Raw genomic sequence first — 27,251 nt, 5'->3', positions numbered from 1 at the left:
ATATAAAATCTAGTTGGTTGGTTTTATACTAGAATCCTCAACTTTAATAAACTTCTCTGACATGTAATTTGTTTTTGTATGCCTTCACTCAGATGAATCGGGAAAAGTTGATCAAGATGGCCGGTTCGGTTCGAACCGGTGGAAAGGGTACCGTGAGAAGGTATATATGAAACATTTCCTTCCATTCTAATGAAAGTCAGGTTTCCTAGCAATGTTAATATCTATGAAGTAGATGTCTAAGATACCTTTTTCTTCTTAATGTGTTGATAAATAAGCCTTGTGTCATTGGGTGATTGGAGATTGTCTTTCTGGGATAAAAAAACTAACATGCATTGTGATTAAGCATTGGTTCTGCAGTTTACATTTCTTTGTTTAACATGAATAAAGCATTTGAGTTGAAAACTCGGTTGACATTTTCCGTTTCTTTGTTTAGAAAGAAGAAGGCAGTCCACAAGACAACAACTACAGATGACAAAAGGCTTCAGAGCACCCTCAAAAGAATCGGGGTGAACGCTATCCCTGCAATTGAGGAAGTCAACATCTTTAAGGATGATGTAGTTATCCAGTTTCTCAACCCCAAAGGTAGTATCATTCTATATTATTCAAATAATTGTATTTTTCATATTATGATTATTTCTTTTGCTTCAATGTCTAATGTTTACTGAGAGTGGTATGTGATTTTGTTCAGTTCAAGCATCCATTGCTGCTAATACTTGGGTGGTTAGTGGATCCCCACAGACAAAGAGTAAGTCCCGATTTCAGATTTCATATTTCTTTATTATGGAATGCCTTATTACAAAGTTGAGCTTCGGGTGCATTAGTATTTGTGTGGTAGGCGTTAGGCTCGAGTGCCTTTTAAGGATATCAGCACCTTCATACAATGTGTATTACATTTGAACATCTTCCATTTTGTTATATTGTGGGGCTAAGTCAATGCTTCCTGCAATTTATGAAAACTCTATTTGACATGTTCTTCAATTTTTCGTTTTGCAGAGTTGCAGGATATACTCCCCAGCATTATTCACCAATTAGGTATGTGCCATGAATATTTTCCCATTTTGTATCTGTTTGTGATGATTCCTCCCAACTTTGACATCTTGTGATTATAAAAATGCAGGACCAGATAACTTGGAAAACCTGAAGAAGCTGGCGGAGCAGTTCCAGAAGCAGGCTCCTGAAGCAGGTGCTGGTGGAACGACCGCGCTGGAGGAGAATGATGATGATGATGTCCCAGAGCTTGTTCCAGGGGAAACTTTTGAGACGGCTGCTGAGGAGACCAAGGCTTCTTCTTAGAATATTTTATTGTGCTATCATATTTTCTATTTTTTGAAATTTTCATTGTGTTTTGAATATAAGTATTTCAGGTGGTGTTTAGTTCTCCTGTGATATACTTTAATTTAAAAATAGTCTTAAATTTCTTCTGCTTTCCTTCATCTACCTTGTGTTTGCATTTTGTTTGTGGATTGTTAGTAACTACTTCATATACATCTCGGTTTTGTTTTTCTTCTTGTCATCGCATTTTACTTTTAACCCGTTAAATACTATTGAATTAGAGGCCGAATTTGGTTGTTAGTTGTTTCTTAAATTAATTTACTCTGATTTCTGCCCCCATCGTCGTTTTCGCAATCATTATATTATCCCTAATGCCATCTTTTTCTTTATCCAGATAGTGAATAATAATTTGCAACCACTTTGGCTTTCATTGACTGATTATAAGGAGTGGCGAAATAAACGACAGTGCGAAAACAATAAAGAACCAACAAGAAAATTAAATAATGAACCCTTTTTTATAAGCTGAATTGGAAGGAGAAGAAACAAAGCTAAAAAATTCTCTATTTTGATTAATAAATTAGAAAAATTAAATGAGAAATTCTCTATTTTGTTCCACTTATTTGTTATCGGGCTCTTACCGGATATGGCACATCACTACTGGGATAGGAATTAATTCTTCTCCAAATCATCTCTTCCTTTATTTAAGAAAGAAGTCAATTACGGGTTCGAGCTTAACACAAACTAGTCTGTCAGTGGTTACTTACTATATCCATATTTAATACATTTTTTAAACAAAGTCACACATGAAGTGACCAATCACAAGCAATAGTACATAGAGTGGTACACTATTTTGAGATAGTAGATGTTCATCCGTGTTAGTCTGTTAGACAGCAAGTAGTCATTCACTCTATGAGTCTATGTGCTCCCGTTGATTGGACGCAGAAAGATTGGTTACTTTTGGACCAATAAATGGTTTCGGCCTCATTTTTTCAGTCCCGCTTATCCGTAGCTAGCCCATAATCTTATTCGGCTTTTCTTCCATTCTAACTTTTTGGAGTATATTATTATCACTATCGGAATAACATTGACAGTTAGTATATTATTATCACTCCTCTTTCGTACGGTTGGATTTGGTTAGTGGTTACTATAGAACTAGTTTCTGTTAAACTACTGCACCCTCTGATGCTCATTGATGCAAAATTCTTGCCCTATATTTTTCTGAAGTCACACTTGTTTGTTGTATGTTGTCTCTGATTAGATAATAGATCATATATTTCATAGATCCGTGTGTAATTTATGCTACAATTGTTGTCTGGATCCTTCTCTACGAATAAAGTTTGGTCAATTTTTTTGGTTTGAGAGGACCAAGAATTACCGCAATAGAGAATCCTAATCCTCATGCCTTGACATAATAAAAGGGTAAGCGAAAAGGAGAATAAAGCCTTGATTTTTTAAAAAATAAAATACAAATCTCTAGGGCATCGATTCTCTTGGATTTGACTGCATTTCCAATTGTTCTCAGTAATTAATTATACATAATTGTACCTGAGTAATAATTAAAGCTAAAATTAAGATACATGGAGAAAACGGTTCGGGGCCCAAATGGGTCGTTTACAAGTTTTTTCCAATTAGAGTTCACTGTATAACTTGGTCACTTTAATCGATTTTATATATGGTACATTTATCAAAAAATCTTTTCAAGAACCCAATATTCCTTTAACAATCCACAAAGTAATGTTATCAATTTTAAAACAACTAAGTTTAAGGCTCTAAGCTTCTTTCTGATGATAATGACATTTTACTTAATATAATATTTGTGATGGTTAGTTCAGCATCTACTTGCATCCCTTTTTTATGACTAAGTAAAGCATCAAACTATACTTTATTTGCTATGCTACTTTTACCATAATATATTAATTATACACAAGAATCAAATGAGCAATATGTTATGTGTGTGCATTCCCATGGCAACCAGCTATGGACAAATTATAGATAGATAAACTTGAATTGGTATGATCATGTTTCGTACTGACACCTAAATAGTGACATATGTGATTTTAAGTTAAAAATAGAACTAAAAAATTTACGAGGATGGACAGGAAAGTGGATGTTAAGGCAAAGATATCACAAACTAATCATCTTTAATTATGTAATTATAGAGCATTAGTAATCTTCCAAATTCAACCATGGTAGTTCTAGGGCATGTTCACCCCTAACCTTATGAGACTCTTATGTAGACTTTTGGCTTTAAGATTAGGAATGACAAAAAACTGAAAATACCCATAATGGGTATCACAATAATAGTTTATGGGTGATGAGAACGAGTTTAATGATATCCGCCTTAATGGATACCTGCAAATTTTAAATTTAGTTTTTAATTAAATTCTTATATATATTATAGTTTTTTATTTTAAGATTATATATCATATACTTTATTATTATTTCATAATAAATTGTAACTATTTGACTGTGATAATAAATTTATCATATAAATATCATATTATTCATGTAATAATTATTTTTACATGTTAATTATTATAAAGTATATAAATATATAATTAAAATTAAAATTAAAAATTCATTCACTACTTACAAATATTCACTACCCACATGGATACTCACAAATATTGTGAGCTTGGTAAAGGGAAAACACTACCCGCCCTACCCATTGTTGTCCCTATTTAAGACTTGAGTCCTAATGCAAGGTGTTTATGTGTATCAATTAAAGTCTTATAATATTTGCATTGAGCTTCCCTCTTGACACATTACATATTTATACCTAACTACTTTATTTTATAAAAGTATATTAGTTATATAATAGTTTTAAGAACCTAAACTTAAGTCCTAAGAGTCTTTAGTTGAATTTGGGTAGTCATAATGTTAATGTGGCATAACCTAGAAAAATCTTAAAATTAAAGCCTAGGATATGGTGTCAGGATGGTGCCCTTAGCTTGAAGTCCATGATTTCATTCTCAACTTATGAAACCATCTTCAGATTAATTAATTTGAAGGTCGGCATAAGGCAAAAAAGTTGCACTATATACTCATTTTACTGTGCACATACTATACTATTAACAGATTTAGAGAACAATAGTTTGAGCGTTGAAGTCTTCATATAATATCATAAATGTACTATTCTCTTCGTAAAAAGCTTTATCAAAAGTGACTTAGAATTCATTGCTCACCTACTTTAGAGAAAGAGAACAGTTTTCCATCCTACATTTTTCTACGTATTGAATTTTTTAATCCATCACCATAAAAAATTTCAATATCATGACTAGAATTAGCAACTCAAATATAAGCCGTTTTTGGGAGAGAATCACGCAGACTTGAAAATATTATGATTCTTTAAGGCCTTTATGCATGTATGTATATATATATATATATATATATATATATTAGACTTAGTTTGATATGTAGTTCTATACCTCAACTCTGAAGTACATATAAATAAAAGAATTATTCCTCGTTAAATTGATTGATTAGGTTTTGTATCTGAGAGTATCAATGAATTCCTTATAGTTAGTGTGACTGCCTCTTTTCTATAAAAAGTTTGAGCGCACTTGGTTTATCTACTTTACAGCAAAAGCTAACTTAGCTTCAAACTAAATTCCACAGTATGGGAATATCTTTCGTACAATATTCATAATAAATGTATCATCATTCATATTGTTAATTATTTAGGGTTACAAAATGATTCCTCTCAACTCCTTCATTGACATTCCTTTGTATATGTATATGATATATGTACGTGTATTTTTTTTATCAGCATATGTACGTGTATATTTGTTTGTCGAGAATCTATGTGTATGTGTGTTCATGCACCGATGTGTGTAAATTTATATAAAATATGAGAGGTTTCACAAATACACATCAATGATACATTAGAATGGTCATATAAAAAATAAGATGTTTTAAAGGTCTATACATTTTTTCATAGCATAATCTCCCTTTTATTTCTATTTGAGAGGATTGTTCTGAAGTTTCTTTCTTCATAATTCAATAAAATTATTTTTCTTTATAAATATTGCATTTCTCGGATAAGCTCAACATTGTGGTTTTTGATAAATAAATAAATAAAAAGAGTAATATTTTATGCATATAAAACACGTGACAATATTTGTTGTTCCTTTGATTTTGTGATGCATTTTTAGATGTATATGTATATATAAAAATTTAAAAGTAACCCTGAGACTAAAATAATTTCATTTGACATCAGAAAATTTCAATTTTTAATGTTCAATTAATGAAAGTAGGGGAAAAAGACATTCTAGGTTTTGCATTCATTGTTATTGAAACAAACAAAAGTGCACCACTTTGAAAAATCCTTACCTTGACAAATAGCGAATTATCTCCATTAGCTATGTTATCATGTAAGCTTATTCATATCTATAAACTTCGGTTTTGATGCAACCTACAGGCATATGACACTTATAAAAATTCTATTCATATAATATTAAGATGATACTGCACAAAAACTTGTTAATCTGTTGCAATAAAATTGGAACAATATTTGCTGCTACTTTTATATGTCATAACTCTTAAACATCATCCGTTTTGCTTGGTGAAAAGTATAATTCATTAATATAATTATCAATTTATATTAAAATGATTCAACCAATTAAAATAAGTAGCAGATATATAGTTGCATTGTGATATAGAATTGTAAATTGAAAATGCAGATGTTGTCAAGGTATGATAGAATGGCGACAAAAGAGACTGAAGTAGGAACATTATGATTAACTAAACCTCTAAAAAGCGAATCACAAAAAAAGAAGCAGACAAAACTACAAAACCTACTTGTAGGGGTATATAGTAGCACACTAATGGCTTGGTAAATTGATATAGGCAACAAATGTATATGTATATAAAATATATATTTTGAGCCATTGGTATTTCAACCAAAACAAGACCCCTCAGTTTAATTTACTTTTTATTAATGAATTTGTCTCCCTTATGTTCCTACCCAAAGGCACTAGCTAGCTGAATTAGGTAATTAGTGTTTTGTCATCAATGCCTATATATTCTTTTCCCGCATGGATCTAAATGCCTTTCTCATGTTATGGTAAGGCTTTGGGTGTGAAAATCATGGCATACCAGGCCTGAAGGAAATTGAAGAGGGAAACACATTAGATGGAGGAAAAAAAGGGTGATGATAAGCAGTGGCTGCTGCTGATGATGGTTGAGCCATAGTTGCACCATCTTGGATTTCAGCACTAACAAGATTGAGATTATTATGTTGCTGATGAAGAGAGTTTGAAGATCTTTGTCCTCTAGCATCATTGAAGCTTTGTTGATCAGGGCCTTGATCATAAAGAAGACCACTAAATACATGTCCTTCAATGTTAATGGATGTTTGATATGCAATTTCATTTACCGTATCATCCATAGATTGCACTCGAACGCAGCTGAATACTGCCATGGAACTCATTGAAGGTGGAAACTTGAACTCCTCTAAACCTGACATACACACACACATCTAGAGTGTCACGGACTAGATGATAAGGGGGAAAGGAGCTATATATATAGTTTTGAGCTGAGAGAAGAAAATCGGATTTTAATTAGAAGATAAACTTCAGCATAATCATGTTGTCTTATGATCTAAGTCAAGGATTCAAATCTAGAAAAGCTTATTCACTCACGAATAAATGTTATGTGCATTTATCTTTCATAGATAATGTCATGTGGGAACTTTGCTCGTGCGCTAAGCTGCCTTATTCAATATGATCTCCTTTTTTATGTATTTTAATCAGAAGGTGCACTTCGGCACAACCATATTACCTTATAACCTACGAGTCAAGGATTCAAATCTAGAAAAACTCATTAACTCAAGAATAAAGACTATATATATTTATCTTTCATAGATAATATCAAGTGGGGGCCTTGTATGTGCATTGGGCTGCCCTATTCTGTATGATATCCATTTTATGTTTATAATGTTGTTTTTCAGAGATTAGAATACATAGTAATAGACTGATAGAAAACAACTAGAGGAAAAAGGAACTACTAGGGCTATATTATATAGATTATAGATGATGGATCTTATCTTATTATAAAGGATAAATACATGCACCTGAATAAGGGTTCTGCTTGTGCCTTTTAGGGACACCTGATCCTCCATGAAGGTGGTTTGGATTAGTAGTAGGAGTAGGAGATGGCACTCTCTGACGCCTTCTATCAACAGGAATCCAAGTACTTCTGAGATGTGTTTGGCATTCAAAGCCTTTGTTCTTGCAACAAGTTCTGCACCTTGAGTATGCACAATCTTTCTTTGCTTGGTTCCCACAGTCTTCACACTTTAAAGGACCCTTCATTATTTCTTCTTCACCATGGGTCCTCGACATGATCTTCTTTACAAGTTTCAACCTTTTTGGCCCTCCTCAGGAGTAGTACTATTCTTATTAATGGGTATAAACCAATAATTATATATATTAACATTCCGCATGAGTTCTAAAATATATATTTTTACACCATGGCAAAGCTGTCATTATAGCACAGAATAAATTCTAGAATGAAGTAAAACCAACAATAGTAGAACCCATAATATGAAAAAATAATAAGAAAGAGAAACAAGGTACAAAAAGGGAAAGGATCATATATTAATAGCAAAATGTGGGCATAAATTTTGCTTCAGTTTATGGGCATTTTTAATAATTAAATTACTTCAATTTATTCTTGCATCTCAACAATTCAGGTTTAGAAAAAACAAAACTCTATATGAAGTATGGGAAAAAAAGTTGGTTACAAAATAGGTAGCACCTGGGTTTCCACTATACTTTCAATAATTATTCTTCCTTTTCAAAACATTCACATACTATTTTAGAAAGAAAAAAAGTGTCGTGGTCATGACTTCATCGTTTTTAACAGATAAAAATAAGTGGAGAATGAATTGTCTCCTAATAAGAAAGTATTACATTATCTATAATTAATAGTTATATCCCCTCTCTTTAAAAATAATAATAGAGTCCCATGATATTGATTTTCTTTTCTTTTTTTGTGTGAAGTGTGAACGATGGAAATATGGATGCATTGTTTGTATTAAGTTTTCATTGTTTGTAAGAGTTCTTAAGAAAGACCATATTGGAATGTCCACAAAATATTTATTTGGGAGGAGAGTAATGAGAGGAAAGATGTATTTTTTTCGCAAACAGATTCTCAAAGTACCAACATATTTTCCCCAAATTGATATGGAGTTAATAGGATGTATATATCATTGTAATATCTCAATTAAATGGGAATGAGACTCCTCTCAAGTAATGGAGAGACAAGTGATATCAGAAGGGAGAGTAAGTTATTAACGTGTTGAGTAAGTTACTCAAAACAATACCAATTTATTTCTAAGCTGTTATTAACGTGTTGAGTAAGTTTTGATTGAAAGTTCTTAGCTCAGTATCTATTGAGATTTGTGTAGCAATTGTGAATGGCGGAAGAGAGAGTATTACTTACTAGTTACTACGCATCCAAATCTCATTCGCACAATAGTTTGCTGTGCATAAAAATTAATTTGGACTTCTTCATATTTCATGCCACAATATCGCAAATAATAATGTTTCTCGTATAAACTAACCACTTTGTTAACTAAAGATCGACAAATTCACTTTATACAAAAATTATCAAATCCCTCTTTTGGGAAAAGAACATGAAAAATAATTTATGGGACCTTCTTTCTTTTATAAAAAATTGTCAGGTTTTGATGTAAATTTTGATGTCGTATATCATTATTGGAGGAAGGGCCAGAACCACTCAAAAAACAAAGGCCAGAACCACTCAAAAAACAAAGGCCAGAACCAAGTTACCATTTCACTTATGGGCATTTGGTAACCCAAAACCTAGTCACTAACTGGACCATACTGGCCCTGGGGGACCCTTTGGGGTTACAGATTGAACCAACTTATAATTGGGCCAACTTTTATAGGCCCCAAGGTATAGAACCTGATTAAACGCATTTAGAAACACTCGTAAGATATTATTCCAAAATGCCACATATAAATCAGAAATGTTCTGAAATGATTGAATAGAAGATATTATCACTATTTTTTGTATTACCAAGGATACTATCACAAGAGGTTAAAGAACTAATCCTTTATAGTGAGTATGACTACTTCTTTTAACAAGTGTTGCTCACATAAATTGAACAATTAACCTTTTGGTATTCCCATGGATCTAACGAGATCTTATACTACTATATCAATACTTTGTAGGAGGAAGGTATTATCACTGTGAAACTAGCTACACTTATCTATAATGATTTATTTGATATTATGGATGAAGTTGTTGTTGTAGAGCAACCATTTAGATTTTATTGACTATTGGTCTATTGTGTTTTCATTCGGTCTAAACATTGATGATTGTGAAACTACATAAACCTTGTTGCGTTGGGGTCATTATATTTTACAAGGTTCCCTTTTCAATTAATGCTTTCTCAATTATAACTAGATGCAGACAAGTGATGAATGGTTGAAAAAAGAAGAATATTAAGTATAGCTACCCATCTTACCTACCTATTGGTCCTTACACCATATCTTCCATCTTGCAATAATAAGACATTAAATATAAATATATATGCATAAAATAAAGACTATAGTCTATGTTTAAGATTATGGTTAATAAGATGTAAAAAAACGTCACATAAATCTACTAGTGCAATTACTGTAATTTAATCTGCCTACACTTTTAAATCTGTGAACTTCTTGTGTAGATTTGGATTTTATTAATTTTTTGTTCCTCCACTGGTAAATTTGTAAGCTGAAACTTGCTTGTAGACTTAGTAAGTTTAATTTTGTAATCATTAACCGACGACCATCCGTTCAATGAGGTAAGATCTGTTAAATCCCGAAAATATAAAAAAGTGAAAAATTTGATTTTTATAAACAATATTTATTTAGGGAGAATCACAACTAAAAATATATTAATTATTCATCCATAGAGTTAGAGAATCCTTTAGTATACCAAAAAAGAATTTATAATGGTTCTAGATTCTAAATTAAACACAGAACAAAAAAACAAGTTGATGGTTTTGCTCTAGTCTTTTAGGAGCTGTGGATCTATTTCTCTTTGCAAAGTGACATAGTGGGAAAGTATTTTAATTTATTTTTTGGTGAGAAAGTAATTTAAATTGGTGATGATTAAAGGTACAATGTTCCTTTCTTATCAAGTGGTTACCCTTTTAAGCTGACAAGCATATCTTTTAGGATATTTTGTTCTAAAAGATTCTGAAACTAAATCATACGTATCCGGCCTCAAAAGGTGTTTTCTGTCGTTTAGTTTGGCCAACTACTATAATTACTTTCAACCTTTTCTTCTTCCACTTTCCAATCTATTTAGTCAATTATTACATGGTCAAGGTTAAGAAACAGAGTCGGCAACAAAGAACTTTCATAAACACCACACTCATCACAGCCGTGAATTGAATCTAGACTTCTCAAAACCATTACAAATATTGTCACTATAAAGATTTATATATCGTTAGTATATTATTTGTTGTTCATTTATATTACTTTTTAAAGTTTAAAGAGAAAAATGAATAATTATTAAACAGAATCATGAATAATGTAATAATAATATAAAAACTATCAGTACTATCTTTTTTTCTCTCTCAAGTTTCAAACATGTGACAACATTTTGGATGCACTTTTCAAATTTCAATCATTATGTTTAATTAAAAGGTAAAAGTATACTTGCATAGATAGCCTTATGCTCATAAATGAGTAGTTGTTTTCAACATTTAAATTAATGATCTCTAAATAATAAGGAAAAAACGTGAGCTTTACGTTAGGACATTTTCAATACTTCATTGATTGAAATTTAGGTAATTAAAATTAAGGAACTGAACTTTTGAAGAGACACCTTGCTATTGGTACCTCTCTGGCACTTTGTTTTGCATTCTCACATGCTAAATAAGGCATATGTTTGCTCTCCCTATGACATTGGGTATGAGTGCAGTGATTATTAACTAATCAAATTTAAAAAAAAAACTATTGAAAAATGACAATTTTAACTAATTAAAAGTTTAAAATCTTTAAAGCAATTTTTTACTATTTTTAGAGTAATTTCTAATATATTATTTATATTTTTATAATAAATTTTTTATTATTTTTCTAATGAAATAAGTTCCTACAAAATTCTCCTACAACTCCTCGTATATATGTTATAGCACATATATTTTTAATGACTATATCAGATTGATAGACTATAAGAATATATTATCCCAAATTATGTCTCATAACATTGACAATATGTTATGTCAACTAAAATAATAATAATTTTTTATGTTTTTACTTCAATATTATTGATGTATATAGTTTGTACGAGATCGATCGGGACATCTGATCTTTATTTATAAGAAGAAGGAAGGTTCCTTGAAAAAGTGGAGTGGTTGATTGAATCAATAAAGGTAGCTGATTAATGCATGCCATGCTGCCTACAACTACAAGGTCAGACAAACACAGAGTGATAGTGAAAGCTTTTGCTTGCTATAGAATAATGCCCAATATTATTATTATACCCCAATTACCCAACTTGCTTAATCCCTCTCTTTACTCAAACACTATAGATATGTACAGAGAAAACAGATAGCTATGCCTATGGAATTTCATCCAGACTTAATATTACTCATGAGCTTACCTTAGCTGTTTTCATGGACCATATGCATCATGCCCAAGAGCCCATAATTCTCTTGTCTCTTTGCCTTCAAAACCAATCTCATATAATATTTAATAACCAAAAACTCTAAAAGAGAAGACACAAAGCATAGAAAGTTATCAAGATGAAGATCCAGTGTGATGTTTGTCACAAGGAGGAAGCAACTGTGTTCTGTTCTGCAGATGAAGCTTCTCTCTGCCATGCCTGTGATCATACCATCCACCATGCTAACAAGCTTGCAAGCAAACACAAACGCTTCTCTCTTCACAATCCCACCTCCAAACACACACCTCTTTGTGATATCTGTCAAGTACTCACTCATTCTCTCTTCTATTCTCAGCTACTTTCTAGTTCTACAACTTCTAATTGTTATAAATGATTTGAAATATCTAAAAATACTCATCATTTCTCCAAGTATCTATCTAAAAATCTATATTCCAGTAGTGTTTTGAATTGAGAATTGTATAGAAAATTAAATATCTAAAAGTGACCTTTTAATAAAATACTAAAATTATACTAATCTATCCATTTTTGTTGTTGTTTAGAACAATTGATTAGGACTAATGATATTTTTTGTCACAGGAGAGGCGTGCATATATCTTTTGCCGAGAAGATAGAGCAATACTTTGCACAGAATGTGACCTTCCTATTCATAGAACCAATGAAAATACCCAGAAACATAACAGGTTTCTTCTCACAGGTGTGAAGGTTGGTGCAGCTTGCTCCTCAAACCCAACATTGCTATGCTCCAATAGCAACACTACTGAAATCGAATTAAGAAACTCTTGTTCTAAAGCAAACATGTCTAGTGACACGGGTTCAGTTTCAACAAGTAGTATTTCTGAATATTTGACAGAGACCATACCTGGTTACTGCATGGAAGACCTTCTTGATGCTTCTTTTTCAACTAATGGGTTCTTCTATAAGGTTTGATAATACTAGCTAACATTGATTTTAACTTATAATTAAGAGATATAGAGACAATTTTATTTATGAACTTAAATGTGGGTATGTTTTTTTTTAGGATTATGAGTATGACTTGAAGTTTCAACACCAAGATCTTTTTCAAGAAAACATGTGCTCTTTTCCATTTGCATCTTGTTCACCACAATCTCAAGTTAGATCCTCTCAATTCAGCACTTCGAATGTTCCACAGATTGATTATTCAGTTGGAGTTAAGGAAGTGACAAAAGCCAAAGCTGTTGAAGGATACTATAATGGCTACATAGTCCCTTCAGTTACTCCTCCTTTGATAAAAAAGAGTAGACGCTCTCGTTGATCAACTGTTTTATTTGGAAGTTATCATCCTCTTGTTTTTTTTGCTGCAATTTTACAATTTATCAGTGCTTCTTAGTTCTCTGAATTTCTTTGCAATCTTTTTTTCTCTCTCTTCTCATCCAAGGCAAAGTTTGGGGCTCTTATTTTCCTGATTAGGAAGAATTTCACCTATTGGTAGTACTCTTCTTTCTTTCTCTGCAATTCAGCTGACACTTTTTAGCATTTTATGAGAAAAATTGTTTAAATTTTCTTGTTGTATGAGAAACTTTTATATGGTTCATGACCAATGGTTTGAACCTGATTTGTAATTAAACTCATTTGATATTAAATTATCAATATATCATAAATCCTTGAAAATTTGATTGGTATGTTTTGTCCTGGACCATGTAATACTTTCTCGTGGAAAGTTCTTCACATTTCTAAAAAAATGGTTGGAAAATGGTTTTGCTTGATTGTGATGGAGAATTATAGGTGAATATGAACACTACATATCATAGTTATCCCAATCAATAATAAATAAGTATAAAGTTCAGTGGGGCCTATGGACCATCGTATAAAAGCGTGTCTCTAAAAAGTGCCCCGACAATGTTTAATGTTAATGTAGACATGTAAAGTTCTTCAACTTAAATGGGGTAAGAATCATATCATCATAATTCTACTTATCAGTATGAACATAATTTACTTAACAAGCTTCCGATTTAATCCGTTTAGCAAGTCTCCTGATTAAATTTTGGGAGACATCCACAACTATTTGTCTTTAAGAGGGGGCATATAAGGTAAACCTTAAAAAAAGACAACTTTTGGATCATGATACCTCCCTGAATGGGTTTCTTCCTATTTTTTTAAACTAGACAAATTGACATGTTGAATATTTCAGTTATCATTTGTGATAAGTTCCGCATAAGAACCTGAGTTGATTTTTTTGGTAAATATGAATATAACAAGAATCCTTAAGGACTCTTCTGCTGATATTTTCTGATTATTGACCTCTTTATTCTACAAAAATTGAATTAACCTTCATTTAATCTATACTTGATTTCACATTTCTAGTTTCCATTTAATTCTTCTTTTAGTTTACAACGGACAAGTCAAATTTGTTTTCATCCCCATAAGTGCGTACATGTCGCCTCCAACATCAAAATCAGCCAAATACACCAACAAATGTGGAAGAAGATGAAGCGAACAACTGGGAGAATTTTTGGAAGAGTGGATCGTTCTGGAAATATGAAAAAAAGTGAGGGATGGGGGTAATTTTTTATGTGAGGGGCTATGAAACCTCTATATAATTTATTAAAGAAAATTTTGAAGATTTTAATTAATTAAACATTTATCTTTAAGACAAGCTTGTGCATTGAAATGATCTCTGCATTTTTATCGACAGCGAGGAACCGTCTTAATTGACACATTTTGAAGCATAGACCAAATTAGAGTTGTTTTCATCATTTCATGCACCACAGTTAAATGAGTATTAGAAACATACCAGTTAAAATAAGGAAAAATGCAGACAAAATCAAGATATGACAGCGTGATTGGGGGAGAAGGAATCTCACTGTTATACTCTGCAAGAGAAATCAGGATATACAACAAAAATCTGCTGCATTACATAAACAAATACACATTGTGCTTGTGTAGTTCTGCAGTGCTGTTTACACCCTTTCATTTTCCTTTTTACATTGGTTTTTTCCACCCCTTTGTTTCCCAATATTATACAATTTCCGGGGGTAGAGTAAAAGAAATAAGATAATGATATAACTTTCAAATAGTTTTACTTTACCAGCCAACTAATAAAAGAATTGCACCCGTTACTGCGTGGATATATTTAACTTCGAGATAGAGGCCTGCAAATATTTCCACAGCAAAAGTTGAAAATGTGTTAAGATTTTGTACTTGTAGTACGGTATTTGAATATGGCTAATAAGTATTGGAAAAGAAGAAGAAAAAATTAACTATGTTTTTGTTCCTACATTTTATGAATCACACTGGTCTTGGTCCCTTTTTTTTGTAGTCTGAGTTTGTGTTTATTTTCGTTACCGCCATTAACTTAATGGAAAATGCTAAGGGGAAGGAAGGAAATAAGCACTTAAAAGAGAAAAACATAAGGACTAAAATATCCCTACATTTAGTCCCTGTGATTTTCTTTATGTATTTAGTTTTTCCATGTTAGTATTTTCCATCTAAAGTTATCGACAACTACGAAAATCTACACCGACTCAAAATGGATGACTAAATACTTTTAAAAAACATGAACTAAAATTAGCGGTCAACCATAAATGTAAGACCAACAACATATTTAGTCCATGAAAAAAATTCAAAATACCTACATTAGAAGGGTCAAGATGTAAAAGTAAAAAGTCTATCTGCAATATTTGTCCGGCATACTGGACATTCAGAACAAGCAAGTGAACAAGATTTACACACTGCAAAAGCAAACAAGATGTTGTATCAGAAGACAAAAACATGAAAATCTAAAGGAAATTTGCCACAAATTTGAGGCAGGAAAATAATCAGACAATTTAGGAAAAGACTTACAACAAAAATGACGGCATGGAAGAAGAATTGCCGCAGTTGATGATTCAAAACATACTTTACAAACATGTGAATTAGCATCTCCATTGCCTAGGTGCTTGAGCTCTTTTTCCTTCATCTCTTGTATGCGTGCCTGAAATTATAAAGTACACATAAAAAGCTGTGCATAAGAGCTTTTTGTTTAACTATAAGTTGTGAGGTTGTGCAGTAACATTGAAGTGATGGCCTGCTATGCCATATCTAATTAATGGCCTAATGCATGAGGCTCCGACTTAGTGAAGTCTATGAAGGGCATGCAATCTTACTCTTACAAGCGAAGAGCTTGTTTCGAGGATTTAAACTCATGACCTCCGGGTCACAAGGCAAGCAACTTTACGTTGTGTGGAAGCTCACCACTTGATATCTAATCACGGAACAAAATTTTAGGTAATTATCTGAAATTAAAAGTGGCACTATCTAACCCAAAAAGAAAAGAAAAAAATAGTTTAAATTTCCATGATAAAGAAACATTAAAATAGTGGAATGAGTTTTGTGTTTAGAGATAGAATGGGAAATACCTTAAGACGAGCAACCAAGGGTTCTTCCTTGGGAACTTCATTGTCTGATTTTGATACATCCAAAATTTGCTCCTTCGGGACAGTATTACCTCCAATGTCTTTACTTTTCAAACCATCGGTATTTGCCTCCCCACCACCATTTTTCTTATCAATGTTCACTTCTGGGACAGTGCCCACTTCTTTCTTTAACTTTGCAACAAGAACCCACATGCCTGCTAAATCATTCTCCAAGGCGGCTTCTCTTTTCTTTGCCTCTTCAACCTTTTTCCTGTACTCCTCTTCCACAAATTCCTTTTCAGCTAATGCAGCCTCAAGAGCTTCCTCTCGTTGTTTCCTAGCCTGAAGTTCTATTCTCAGATCATCAGCCTGACTCCATGACTCAAACTCATCTAGACCAGCTCCTGAAATTTCATTAGCACGGCAAGAAGTTCCCCCCTTCCTCCCAGATCTTATATCATACTTGCGGTTAACACCATTAACTGTTTGTATGAGAGCACTTCGAGTGTTGACCAGATCTCGAGCAGCCATCAATTCTTTTTCCAATTTTGCATTCTGCAATGAAAGTTTTGTCACTTCCGCAGCTAAATTCTTCAGTTCCATAGCAGCAGCAGAGGCCAGTTCTTTGGCATAAGAAGCTTCTTCAGAGAGTTTCTGATTCTGCACGTGCAACCCACTATTCTCTTCTGATAACTGAACTTGTTCTAGCTTCAGGTTTTCATTTTCAATCTCCTGAAAAGGAACAAAAATGTCAGTTAGGTAATTTAATCAAATCAGAACTGTTAAGTGGACAGCATGAATAACTACTGCTGATAGTAGCACCTGAAAAAATTTAGTTCATGTAGAATCCTTAAATAAATAAATAGTAATCCTATTCGTGAGCAATAATCAGCAGACTTAAGGCAGGAGGGGGGGGGGGTATATTGAGAAACAAGGAAACATTAACCAAGGAAAACCAAGCGAACAATATTAAAAAGCACATGGTCCTTTGAGCCTGCTATTTCAAAAGCAATAAATTCTTATTACCTGGGATTGTATTTTCCTTTTCAACTCATCAACATGTTCATCATATAGACGATGATCATCAAGCACTAATGAGGTACCACTTGAAACTGTTGCTAGTTGGTGCTCTAGCAGCATCACTTTTTCATGCAATTCGCTGTTTTCAGAACACTGTCAACAAAATACATAAAAATGAGGAAGGTTTTCAACATAGATAATATCATAACTATAAGCTGTTTTTTTGAAACACCGCCAACTTTTTCAGTGGGGAAGCAAACAGATAAAACGATAAATACATACCTTATCATTTAACTGTTCTTGAAGGACACGGTTGTCTGCAGATTTTATCTATAAATGTATTTAAAATATATGTAGTTATTATAAGTGAATAATCAGTGAAACTAGCACAATTCACAAACCCATATTCCATTTTGAGAATAAACAAAAACAATGACAAAATATGTTGAAAAAAAAGTAGATTTTGGAAATAAATTGATGATGAAAGATAAAGAAACACAATAATATAGCCAAATAGAACTTACTTCCAGCTCAAACGCCTTCTCATTGCACTGAGACATTAACCTTTCGACTGTCTGTCATGTCAAACCCAAAAAGAAAAACAAAGTTATAATGAGCTTCATCAAAGCGTTTACTTAAACATGAAAATTTCAAAGCCATAAGATTATAAAAGAACGTGTATTGAAATAGCCACCTGCTGCATTTCAACCAGTGATGAGTTTGCGATAGAAGATTCACCACACTCACTTATTCTTTGTTCTAAAACTCTCATTTGCTTCCTTTTTTCTTGGATGTCTTGTTCCAAATTCTCAATCTGTAATAAGAAATCATGCATGTTTCCTTTATGAAGTACTTCCAACAAGAATTTGAATAAGCAAAACATGGCATTTCACTGAGAATTAGAAATTGCATTTTTTGTTATGATATTATCTGCTGTCACTATAGGAAACGACGCACTAAAACCAGTTACTGGTATTTTCCAGGACTATAAACAAATAAAATTTAAGGACTAAAACCAAAAAATGTCATATTTAAGGGGATCAAAAACTTATTTAAGCCTGTGTGAAATAGTGAATCTAAATTATATTTAGACATGCATAATTCAAAATCATTCTTACTTTCAAAATTTATGAGATATTATTGTTCTATATTCCCTTCCCTCAAAATCTACTCCATGAACAATCCCCTTGCTCTCATCTAAAAAATTATTCCCTTGGTAAAAATGGAAAGTGCAAGATGACAGAAAGAAACTCAATTTCACATATACCAGAAAAACAATTAGAAGTATTTGAAAGCAATAATTACTGCCATATGGGAGACAGATTATATCAATATGTTGTCTTGCATATTCATGCATTATTCTAACTGATTTTATGTAAAATTTAAAAAAAAAAGACAGTTCAGTAGTTTGAAAACAAGGCAGAATACCTGAGTTTTGGAGCTTCCATTATCATTTGCAGACTGTTCCATCAAGCGCTTCAGAGTGCTAGTACTGAAAGCAATATCTTCTGCAAGCATTTTGACTTGCTCTACAAGAAGATCCATCTGATCGGACATTGTAATCCCTCCCTAATATTCAGTAAGGAGACAAAAATGGAATTTTAATAAGGTAGGTAGTAGGCAACCCCTTCAAGTATGAAACTACAATTTTGTACGAAACTAACTATGGCAGTTACACCATTTTATAAATAAATACAAAATTATGAAACTACAATAAAATACAATTTTGACCAGGTAGCAATTGCCTCCTACAATACTGTGTTTAAGGGATTTGAGTAACTTCAGTACAAATGACAAATGAAAAACTATTTTATATTTTTGGGGGGATGCTTTATGTTGCCATTAGTAGAGACTATCTATCAATATCAGTGTTTAGATTTAATCATATAAAAGCAAGAAACTATAAAATGAGTGGCAAGGAATCCCATGAATAACATTAATTTTTCTAAGCGTTAATTTCAGCAGAACTGTCAGAAGCTCTCAGAATTGAGGCATTTAATATGCAAATAAATTAACAAACAGATATTGTTGAGGGGGAGGGAGAACTTGACTCTACCACTGGTAGCCTTGTTCTGCTGATCAGTTCACCAGCTTGTGTTGATTTGGTAATAATACTGCTAGTTGGGGAGAGTTCATCATTCCTTCTACTTGATGATCTTCTATGTCTAACGTCAAGAGACAGATCAGATGACAATGTGGAAACATCTTTTTGACTTCCACTTTCGATAAAAAGAGACACGTCACGGAAGGCATCATATTTCTGAGGGGGAAAAAGTAGGCTTACACACTGTTTAACATGTTCAAGAAAAGGATAATCACAAAAATAACAGTTCATTCGGATGTATGATACTTTTCTGGTAAATGCTTAAATATTTGCATACATAGTTAAGCATTCAAGAAACAAGTGAACCTAAAAGCTAAATCTATTCGGTGGAGGCCCAGGAATGGTTTATATCACATACCCCTTCATTAGACTGCTCACAAAAATCCAGGTTTAAGAACTAACTCAACGACAGAAGAAACCAACTCACTTCTAAGCAGAACTTAAAAGGAGCCTAGCGGTCAGCAACATAAAACTTGTTGGCTTTGGGTTTGGACATTTAGAATAAGCAAAGAAACTAAACATGCTAACACTGTTGATAATAGATCATAATCAGGATTTCATAGTACTTGCACTTGAAGAATGATTAATGGAAATTAAAAAGACAGCAGATCACACTCCTCAAAAATTGAATAGGAACTCACATCATCCTCACCAACAGAGTGACTTCGCTGGTGGCTGGGAGCATCAGTTAGATATCCAGGAATTGCATTCTTTGAAGAAACCAGAATAAGCTTGGTTAGCCTCTGGATCCTACTCATAAGAGCAACCTTTGCATCTTCCTCTTCTTCCAATCTTGATCGCATTTTCACCTGACCTTCTTCCAACTACTCATATAACAGTATAGAATGAGAAGCAGATCTCATTACACAATTACAAAAACTTGCGTAAAAATGAAAATAAAAATATGAAATACAGTTCAAGGGAAGTTCAAAACCTTTTGCTTTAAGCTCATGATCTCCTCATGGCTAACACCAACTAGCATTCCCTTCTTAAGATGATCAAGTTCTTGTTTGAGGGCTGAAATTTCTCTCTGGTATTTCTTAATTAGAGACTTTTCGTCAATAATCTGCTTTAACAAATAATTCAAGAGTGAATAAGGAACCTCCTTAAGTGCATTGATGATGCAAATAGACATACAATCATGTGGCTAATTAATAATTTTAGAGCGAACCTTATTACATGAAGCATATATTTCTACTCTCTTTGCTCTGCTAGCAAACTTCAAGGTATTATGAGTTTCCTCCATATTACTGGATGCTGGAGTTACTGTGCATATAAGCTGAAATTTCCATAATAAATTCAATGTTAATGTGGTGCTCGTGTAGACATTGTAATAGAGATTGCTCACCAATGTATGTATGAATGGTAAGAAAGCAAAAGGAAAGATACTAAAAGTTCCATAGCCATATTCAAGTTCCACAATGAATAAGAATGATGACAGTACACAGCAATTATACAAGATAAAGAGACACCAAAATACAGTTAAACAATTTATTTACTGAAAGTTAGTAGAATCCCAAACTCACAGAAACATGGCCATGCCCACTGAGTGAAGTCTGCAGGAGGCGTGTAAGCTTTGAGTCTCGGTATGGAACATGAGATGATTTCCCCTCGCTCAATTTTCCTATAACCTTCATATCGAAAACATAAAATCAAGAGTGCATGAGACAGGTTTTCTTTATCATTTTAAACATACCAATGCAAATTATCCAACTGGTGATCTCAGATCACAAAAAAATCTCATAACAACTTCTCCATAGCCAAAAAAATATAGGACATGTAAGACACCTACAGTTCCAAGAGTTAGAAGACTTTTGTTTATGTAAGATCCTTCTTTTCTTCTTAATCCAGTTGTTTCAGTTTTTGAGCTTTCAGATCCAGCCAGATCGATCAAGTTCTGATTGAAGAAAAAAAGCAAAAAAAATGAAATAGTCAACAAATAATCAGTAATTAATATTAAATACCAATAATATATGGTGATATCTAATAAATTATAAACATTTTTCACTTACAAGCTGAGAGAAGATCACTCCATCATAATCATCGCCATGGGCACTGCTTTCAATCATCTGTAAACATATTAGATAACAATAGAAATTAGATGTAAAACAGATGTTGGCTTGATATGGTCCAGGACATAAAGCCAAAACACATTGACTGAGAAATAATAAACATTTGAAAATAATTGATCACCATGTAGAAAAATCAAGTACTGCCAACCCCCATGAGCACATGCATGCATGCATGAAACTTGGCCACTTAAAAATTTTAACACCTAAGGCTGTGATGTAAAGGTATTTCCTTTTACAATTGGAGCTAGTGTAAAAAAAAAGGGTGCTTTGAACCAAATTTTAGAACAACTATACCAATAATGCTTACAAGTGTGAAAATGGTGTGACTTCGGCTGCTGAAGAGATTAAAATTGTTTGATCCAACATGACGATGCTCTGTCATCGATAGACATGCATATTAATAATTAGCCAAGAATAATACATTACACAACAATTGGGAAAAATATGACTATCATTGTCAGCATAAACCTTCTCCAGCAGCAATAAATGAAAGTGCATGTCCAGGAGATAAAACAACTTCTTCCTTCATACCCTCTACATAAGTACCCTGAAATGCAAACCAGGATAGTCTTAAGAAAACAATAAAATAGTCAGAAGAGTTCAAATTTTACAATAGTTGTCTATATCCTCTTCCAGTAACAAATGTTATCAATGATTTTTCCTATAAGAAATTTTAAAAAAGAAATTAAATTTCAGGACAGCTATGAATATTTTATTTTAAAACACAAAATGAATTTAATTTATTGAAGTGGAAAAACTTTAAACAATAAACAACATTACTACTATAAAACTAAGTATGGGGGTAAAGAGGAATGTGTAGAAAAAATAGAATCAAACATCACAATTAAACAAAAACCAGTTGCTATCAATAATCAGACACTGAAACAGTTTTTAATTTAAAGTTCACAAACACATGCTACCCCACAATACAAAAACAATGTAGTAAATTGGGGGGAAATTGAGAACAGAGTAAGAAAGAGCATCATGAAAACAACAAAAAGAAAGAATGCCACCACAGTGTAAAAATAAGATTTCAATTATAATGGACATGAGAATAAGCAAGATTATAAGAAACCTGTGCATCTTCTCTAACACGCAAATTTTGACCAGTTGGGTCAAGCAAGTCATTTATCACCTGATGCCAAGCAGAAACCACAAAAACATCTCCATTAAAAAAAGAAAATTTACAAGAAAAAATCAGACAGTATTATGTGCAATGTGACAATCCTTATCGCAGAGTGCTAGATGCTTGGAAAATATAGCTGAGGTAAGACAGAAAGACTTACAGAATAACTATGAATTAAGTACCAAACCAAGTTCAGAACACAGATGATGTAAGAAATGATATGTATTTACCTCATTGTATATTTCAAGATATGAGACTCTGAGTAAGAACTCTCTTCCTGGAGTCTGCAGCAAAAGTAGTTGGTCATTCCAATTCCAAGATGTTACAGTGATGTTATTTTAATCAAGAAAAGAACAGGCTCAGTATTTACCAAACAAGACTTAAAGCTCAAGTGTCCTTGTAAAATATGAATAGTTAAACAGTGCATAAGTACTACTTAAAAGGGCCAAAAATGATTGAGGTATGCAAGACAAGTAGAGGCCAATAGAGAGGGAGAGGGAGGGAGAGAGAGTGTGTGTGTGTGTTTGTGTGTGGATAATAGATACAAAGACAATGCCAGTACTTCAAAGCAAGATATTATAATGTTATGATGGAAAGAAACAAAGCAACATGTTGCCATTATGTTTTAAATAACCAACATATAACAATGGCAACCAACATTTAATAAATTTGCATGAAAACTCACATCTTGGATAATGCTGAAAACATCTTTTATAGCCAATTGAATGACACCAGGACAATCTTGGTCTCCCTGCAGATATCATTGTTGAAAAGCAAATCACCACAACTTAAGAGCATAACAATTTAAGAAAGCATATCACAAAGATAAAACAGTTTCTATGTAGAAAGGGATGTGGAACAAACAATAAATATGGCATGGTAAACAGTCTGACATCCATTGTGCACTACTAATACCAAAATCTTATTCCATCCTTACTCAGCTCTTATCGTTTCTTAGTCCTAAGCTCTTGCAATTCTTCATTCCTTATCTCCTGGAAGATACTCAACCAATCCATATAAATCCGTATCATCCTTATCCTTCATCTAGATATCTAATAAAACTTAGGTTTCATGATCAATACAAAAAGAAATATAATTCCATAATTAAGCATAGTCTATGACTGTCACTTGATATATACTCAAGCCTATTGTCTAACGTCAAAACTACTATTTTCATTTAAGAAACCATAACTCAAGTCTTAATTAACCTTACTCGAATGTATATAATTTAGAAATTTAAGCTTAATACTACATGATCACTCCAAAATTCAAGCCTAATACTTATCCATTAAGTTCATCAGCAAAACTACTATGATGACATTATGATACTATACCATAGTCACTTTATTTAATCACATATACTATCATCCCATTGATCACATTAATCACATATACTATAGGTATACTTAACTAGAGTTACTTCTAAGTTCTAACCAAACATGTAATCATGCAACTAACTAGGGTTAACTAACTATGATTAACTCAATTATTCTTAACTAACTTAACAATGATTTACGATTTAACTATCTCTAGTTAACTAACCTGGCTATATTTAACTTTCTAGCTCTAGTTATTGTCTAAGTTACCCTTGGTTAACTAGCTTACTCTAGTTATTTCAAATTTTCCATGTTCCACTCCTTGGTCTCTTTCTAGTCCTTTACTTGTGCCAGTAGTGGTCCAGTTATGCCTTGCACAATTCATCTATTTCATTCAAATGGGTTTGATTAAAGGTTCATTTCATTTTATTACTCTACCAGTTTTAACTTTGAAGGATGTTACAAACAATGGTGAGTGCTACAAGTTAACCAATTGTGAGAATGCCAAAGGATGCTACTTCATCTCCGAATTTGACATATGAAGTCGCAATACTGAATTAAAACTATATCTACTGTGACGCCATACAATATGTAATAATCAAGTCAAGCTAGAACAACTTTAAGTTGGGAAATGATGAAGATATAAAAACACAGCAATCTTACTTTCCACATAAGAATCCAAATGAGATTGATAATAAATGAAGTAATTTTAAAAGTGAAACTTACATGCATAGTATGTGTCTTACCACTACTTGTCACACCATAGGCAAATACAGTTCCTGCAATGTTTAGATTAAGTTATCTACCAAACTCAGCTAACATGATCAGCCACTTCAACACTAAACCAGTAGTATATATTAACCATTTCAGTCTATTTATTCAACTATATACATAAGTTGAAATTTAAGCAGGTTTTATTAAAGCAAAGCAATGTATTGACTCAAAAGCTAGTAGTCTAGTACCAAATTAGAAACTGCTAGAACATCACAATTTCATTCTGATTTAGTCTAGAATCCAGAAAGTAACATTCCATACCATTAACTCCTTCCATGGCAGCCTTCACTACAGGTTTTGCTGCTACTTCATACACCTCTTCCGTATTCGTATGTGGTCCAAACACTCTATCTGCCACAAATTAAATCAAAATTGTATCATCAATATCCATAACTTCTACACCATATGCTAAGTTATCACCAAATGTATAGTAAAACCTAATTTCACTCCATTAATTGACCACAAAATCACGAGAGAGCAAAATACTAAAAGAAGTTACCGTATGCATAAGCAGTAACTGGATTATGCTCGTTTCTCACAATCTTATCACCATCCGCATACCACGCGATCTCATCCCCTCTCTGATACTCCCTATCACTGCAACCAAACCAAACTACTATGTCATAATTGATCTTAAACAACAGTGACAAAAAAATGAAAGATTCAATTTATCTCGAAATGGATCTGATAGCGTAACCTTAGATCTAAGCATTACCTCAAAGGTCTGAACCGAATCGTGACCGAAATACTATCCTGAGAAATCGATGAATCAAGAGGCTCCGCAATCACCTCCTCCATCCCGAACTCCAACGGTGAAGTACTATCACCGTAATCGGAGTAGTTTGACTCGCTGCGAGCACGACCGCGACTCAAGGTGACAGATCGGCCACCGGAGTTGATAAACGACGACGAAGAAGAGGAAGAGGCGCGAGGAAGTAACCGTCCGTTCATGAAGGAAGAAGATGAAGAAGCAGAAGAGTATGGAGTTGAAGATTTGTAGTTCGAAAATGGCGAGCTGCTCCTTGCTCTTGAGAACGAGGCCATTGAGTTAACTCGCCGAGTTGGTGAGTCGGTTTTTCTGAACTAATAATAGAATTAAAAATGAAGTAAAGAGGGAAGAAAAGAATGTGTCAGAAGGTTCACATGGGAATGAAAGAAAAGAGAAGAACATTTAGTTCTCTAATAATTTTAGTCTCCTTTGACTCGTTAAGATATTATTGCAAAGAAAGAGTGTTTCGTTTTCTCTACGAAAATGTCGTGTAAGAGCAGAGAGAGAGTGAGTGAGTGGGTGGAGACGAAGATGGAATACTGGTGAGAGAATGTAGGAGATGAATAATGATCTGTTTGGATTTATTATTATTTTCTTATTTTGATTTTTTGTTTTTCAAATATACTATTCAAAACAACCTTTTTCGAGCCGAAAACATTTACAAATATACGGTAAATTAACTTTCTCTGTGACTAGACCTGAAACTTTGTTGTGTTTATTTAAATTTTAAATTTTGTTTAATCTTCTTTTTTAAACTGGTGAATGCGCCCGCGCATAAAAGCGATGAACGGCTTCATTAAAAAATAAAAGACTGGACTGAGCGGGAATACCAGTAGTGGTCTCCATGTACACAAATCGAAAAATATTTTTTTCTTTTCAGAGGAGAATAATAAGTAATTTATTTAATAATGTATAAGTTGTGGTTGGAATCAATTTAATTAATTCGCTAATATAGGCTACATTGTGAGTTATGATATGGCAAGGATTGTTTGTGGACCCAAAGTATAGTTTAATTTCCATAAATGTAATGGAAAGTTTTATTTTTTTTAAGATATGTATCATTGAGTCATTAACCAGAATACAAAGTTTGGTAGAGAGATTCCTTATATCTACTGTCTACATAATTTAATCAATAAGTCATTATATTTGCATGACAATATATTAGGTTATTTTAGTCAAAAGTATATCAATTTTTACATCACTTAAATCTTAAACAAGAAAAATATATAGAAATGATAGAGTAATTTACAACCAATTTCTCTGAAATATGGATTAGATAATATATCAAATAAAATTTTATGCATACAGGTTCTTGGACTAGATACCTGTCTTCAAATCCAAATCCATTAAGGTTTATGCCATCTCTTTAATGCTCCATAATTAATAACATACATGGTTGTTCAATGTGTGACGGTGGATTTTTGTCCTGAGGTAGCTAGCAATCTGGGGGACATGGTTTCAGAAATTACAATTCAAACAATTTTAAAAAATAAATGCTTTGAATTGTTTCTTAATGAAAAAGTAAGGCTATTATTTCAACACTAAATCTTCTTCCCTCCTATGCTACCATTGTTGATATAATGAAACAATAATTTATTATTCTAAATTATGTCTCAAATTATCTTATACAATAATGATTATAAAAAACATAAAAATTAACCAATATTTACTTTTTTAATCAATATAGTATATTTTTATTTGTGTAAGATATTATTTAAGACAATATATCATTAATGAACCTAGCACCTCCATCGTGAAATTGAGTTTGATCTGGTTTCATTAACCAGTTGCCAACAATG

General features: G+C 32.7%; 5 protein-coding genes across 6 annotated transcripts in view; 3 read left to right on the top strand and 2 right to left on the bottom strand.

Annotated features, from left to right (window-relative positions):
• The window catches only part of LOC109325657 (nascent polypeptide-associated complex subunit beta-like), a 2,391-nt gene extending 889 nt beyond the window's left edge, over positions 1-1,502 (top strand). The window contains exons 2-6 of the mRNA XM_019558145.1: positions 93-160; positions 434-582; positions 689-745; positions 994-1,032; positions 1,118-1,502. Of these exons, the coding sequence (XP_019413690.1) occupies positions 93-160; positions 434-582; positions 689-745; positions 994-1,032; positions 1,118-1,293 (489 nt within the window). The 3' untranslated portion in view covers positions 1,294-1,502. The remainder of the gene's footprint in view (positions 1-92; positions 161-433; positions 583-688; positions 746-993; positions 1,033-1,117) is intronic.
• The window catches only part of LOC109325656 (receptor protein kinase CLAVATA1-like), a 13,988-nt gene extending 8,023 nt beyond the window's left edge, over positions 1-5,965 (top strand). Inside the window, exon 4 of the transcript XR_002105174.1 lies at positions 5,955-5,965. The gene's annotated coding sequence lies outside the window, so the exon portion shown is untranslated. The remainder of the gene's footprint in view (positions 1-5,954) is intronic.
• Positions 6,265-6,750, bottom strand: LOC109325103 (protein SHI RELATED SEQUENCE 7-like). The gene has a single exon (XM_019557254.1). It carries the CDS (start codon positions 6,737-6,739, stop codon positions 6,359-6,361), a length of 381 nt encoding a protein of 126 aa, XP_019412799.1. The 5' UTR covers positions 6,740-6,750; the 3' UTR covers positions 6,265-6,358.
• Positions 11,858-22,510, top strand: LOC109325441 (B-box zinc finger protein 20-like). 2 transcript variants are annotated; one of them, XR_002105137.1, is made up of 4 exons: positions 11,858-12,223; positions 12,496-12,840; positions 12,938-13,266; positions 22,498-22,510. XR_002105137.1 is itself a non-coding variant. In XM_019557820.1 (3 exons), the coding sequence occupies exons 1-3, from the start codon at positions 12,038-12,040 to the stop codon at positions 13,190-13,192; spliced, it is 786 nt and encodes a 261-aa protein (XP_019413365.1). In that variant the 5' UTR covers positions 11,858-12,037; the 3' UTR covers positions 13,193-13,613. The 2 variants fall into 2 exon arrangements, 1 of the variants encoding a protein (XP_019413365.1); XM_019557820.1 differs by lacking the exon at positions 22,498-22,510 and having other exon boundaries at positions 12,938-13,613.
• Positions 14,658-26,022, bottom strand: LOC109325439 (kinesin-like protein KIN-7D, mitochondrial). Its single transcript, XM_019557819.1, has 25 exons — positions 25,399-26,022; positions 25,183-25,280; positions 24,945-25,034; positions 24,636-24,688; positions 23,279-23,344; positions 22,824-22,877; positions 22,543-22,602; positions 21,936-22,014; positions 21,775-21,842; positions 21,408-21,464; positions 21,188-21,292; positions 20,922-21,026; positions 20,567-20,674; positions 20,330-20,461; positions 20,037-20,219; positions 19,348-19,551; positions 18,720-18,860; positions 17,986-18,105; positions 17,816-17,866; positions 17,574-17,621; positions 17,298-17,444; positions 16,275-17,003; positions 15,721-15,850; positions 15,513-15,608; positions 14,658-15,029 (listed from the first exon to the last, which is right to left on the bottom strand). The coding sequence occupies exons 1-24, from the start codon at positions 25,725-25,727 to the stop codon at positions 15,523-15,525; spliced, it is 3,243 nt and encodes a 1,080-aa protein (XP_019413364.1). The 5' UTR covers positions 25,728-26,022; the 3' UTR covers positions 14,658-15,029; positions 15,513-15,522.

Source organism: Lupinus angustifolius, chromosome LG13, assembly GCF_001865875.1.
Source record: "Lupinus angustifolius cultivar Tanjil chromosome LG13, LupAngTanjil_v1.0, whole genome shotgun sequence".
Taxonomy (NCBI): domain Eukaryota; kingdom Viridiplantae; phylum Streptophyta; class Magnoliopsida; order Fabales; family Fabaceae; genus Lupinus; species Lupinus angustifolius.
Note: the sequence above shows the minus strand (reverse complement) of the source record. Positions and strands in the feature narration are given on the sequence as shown.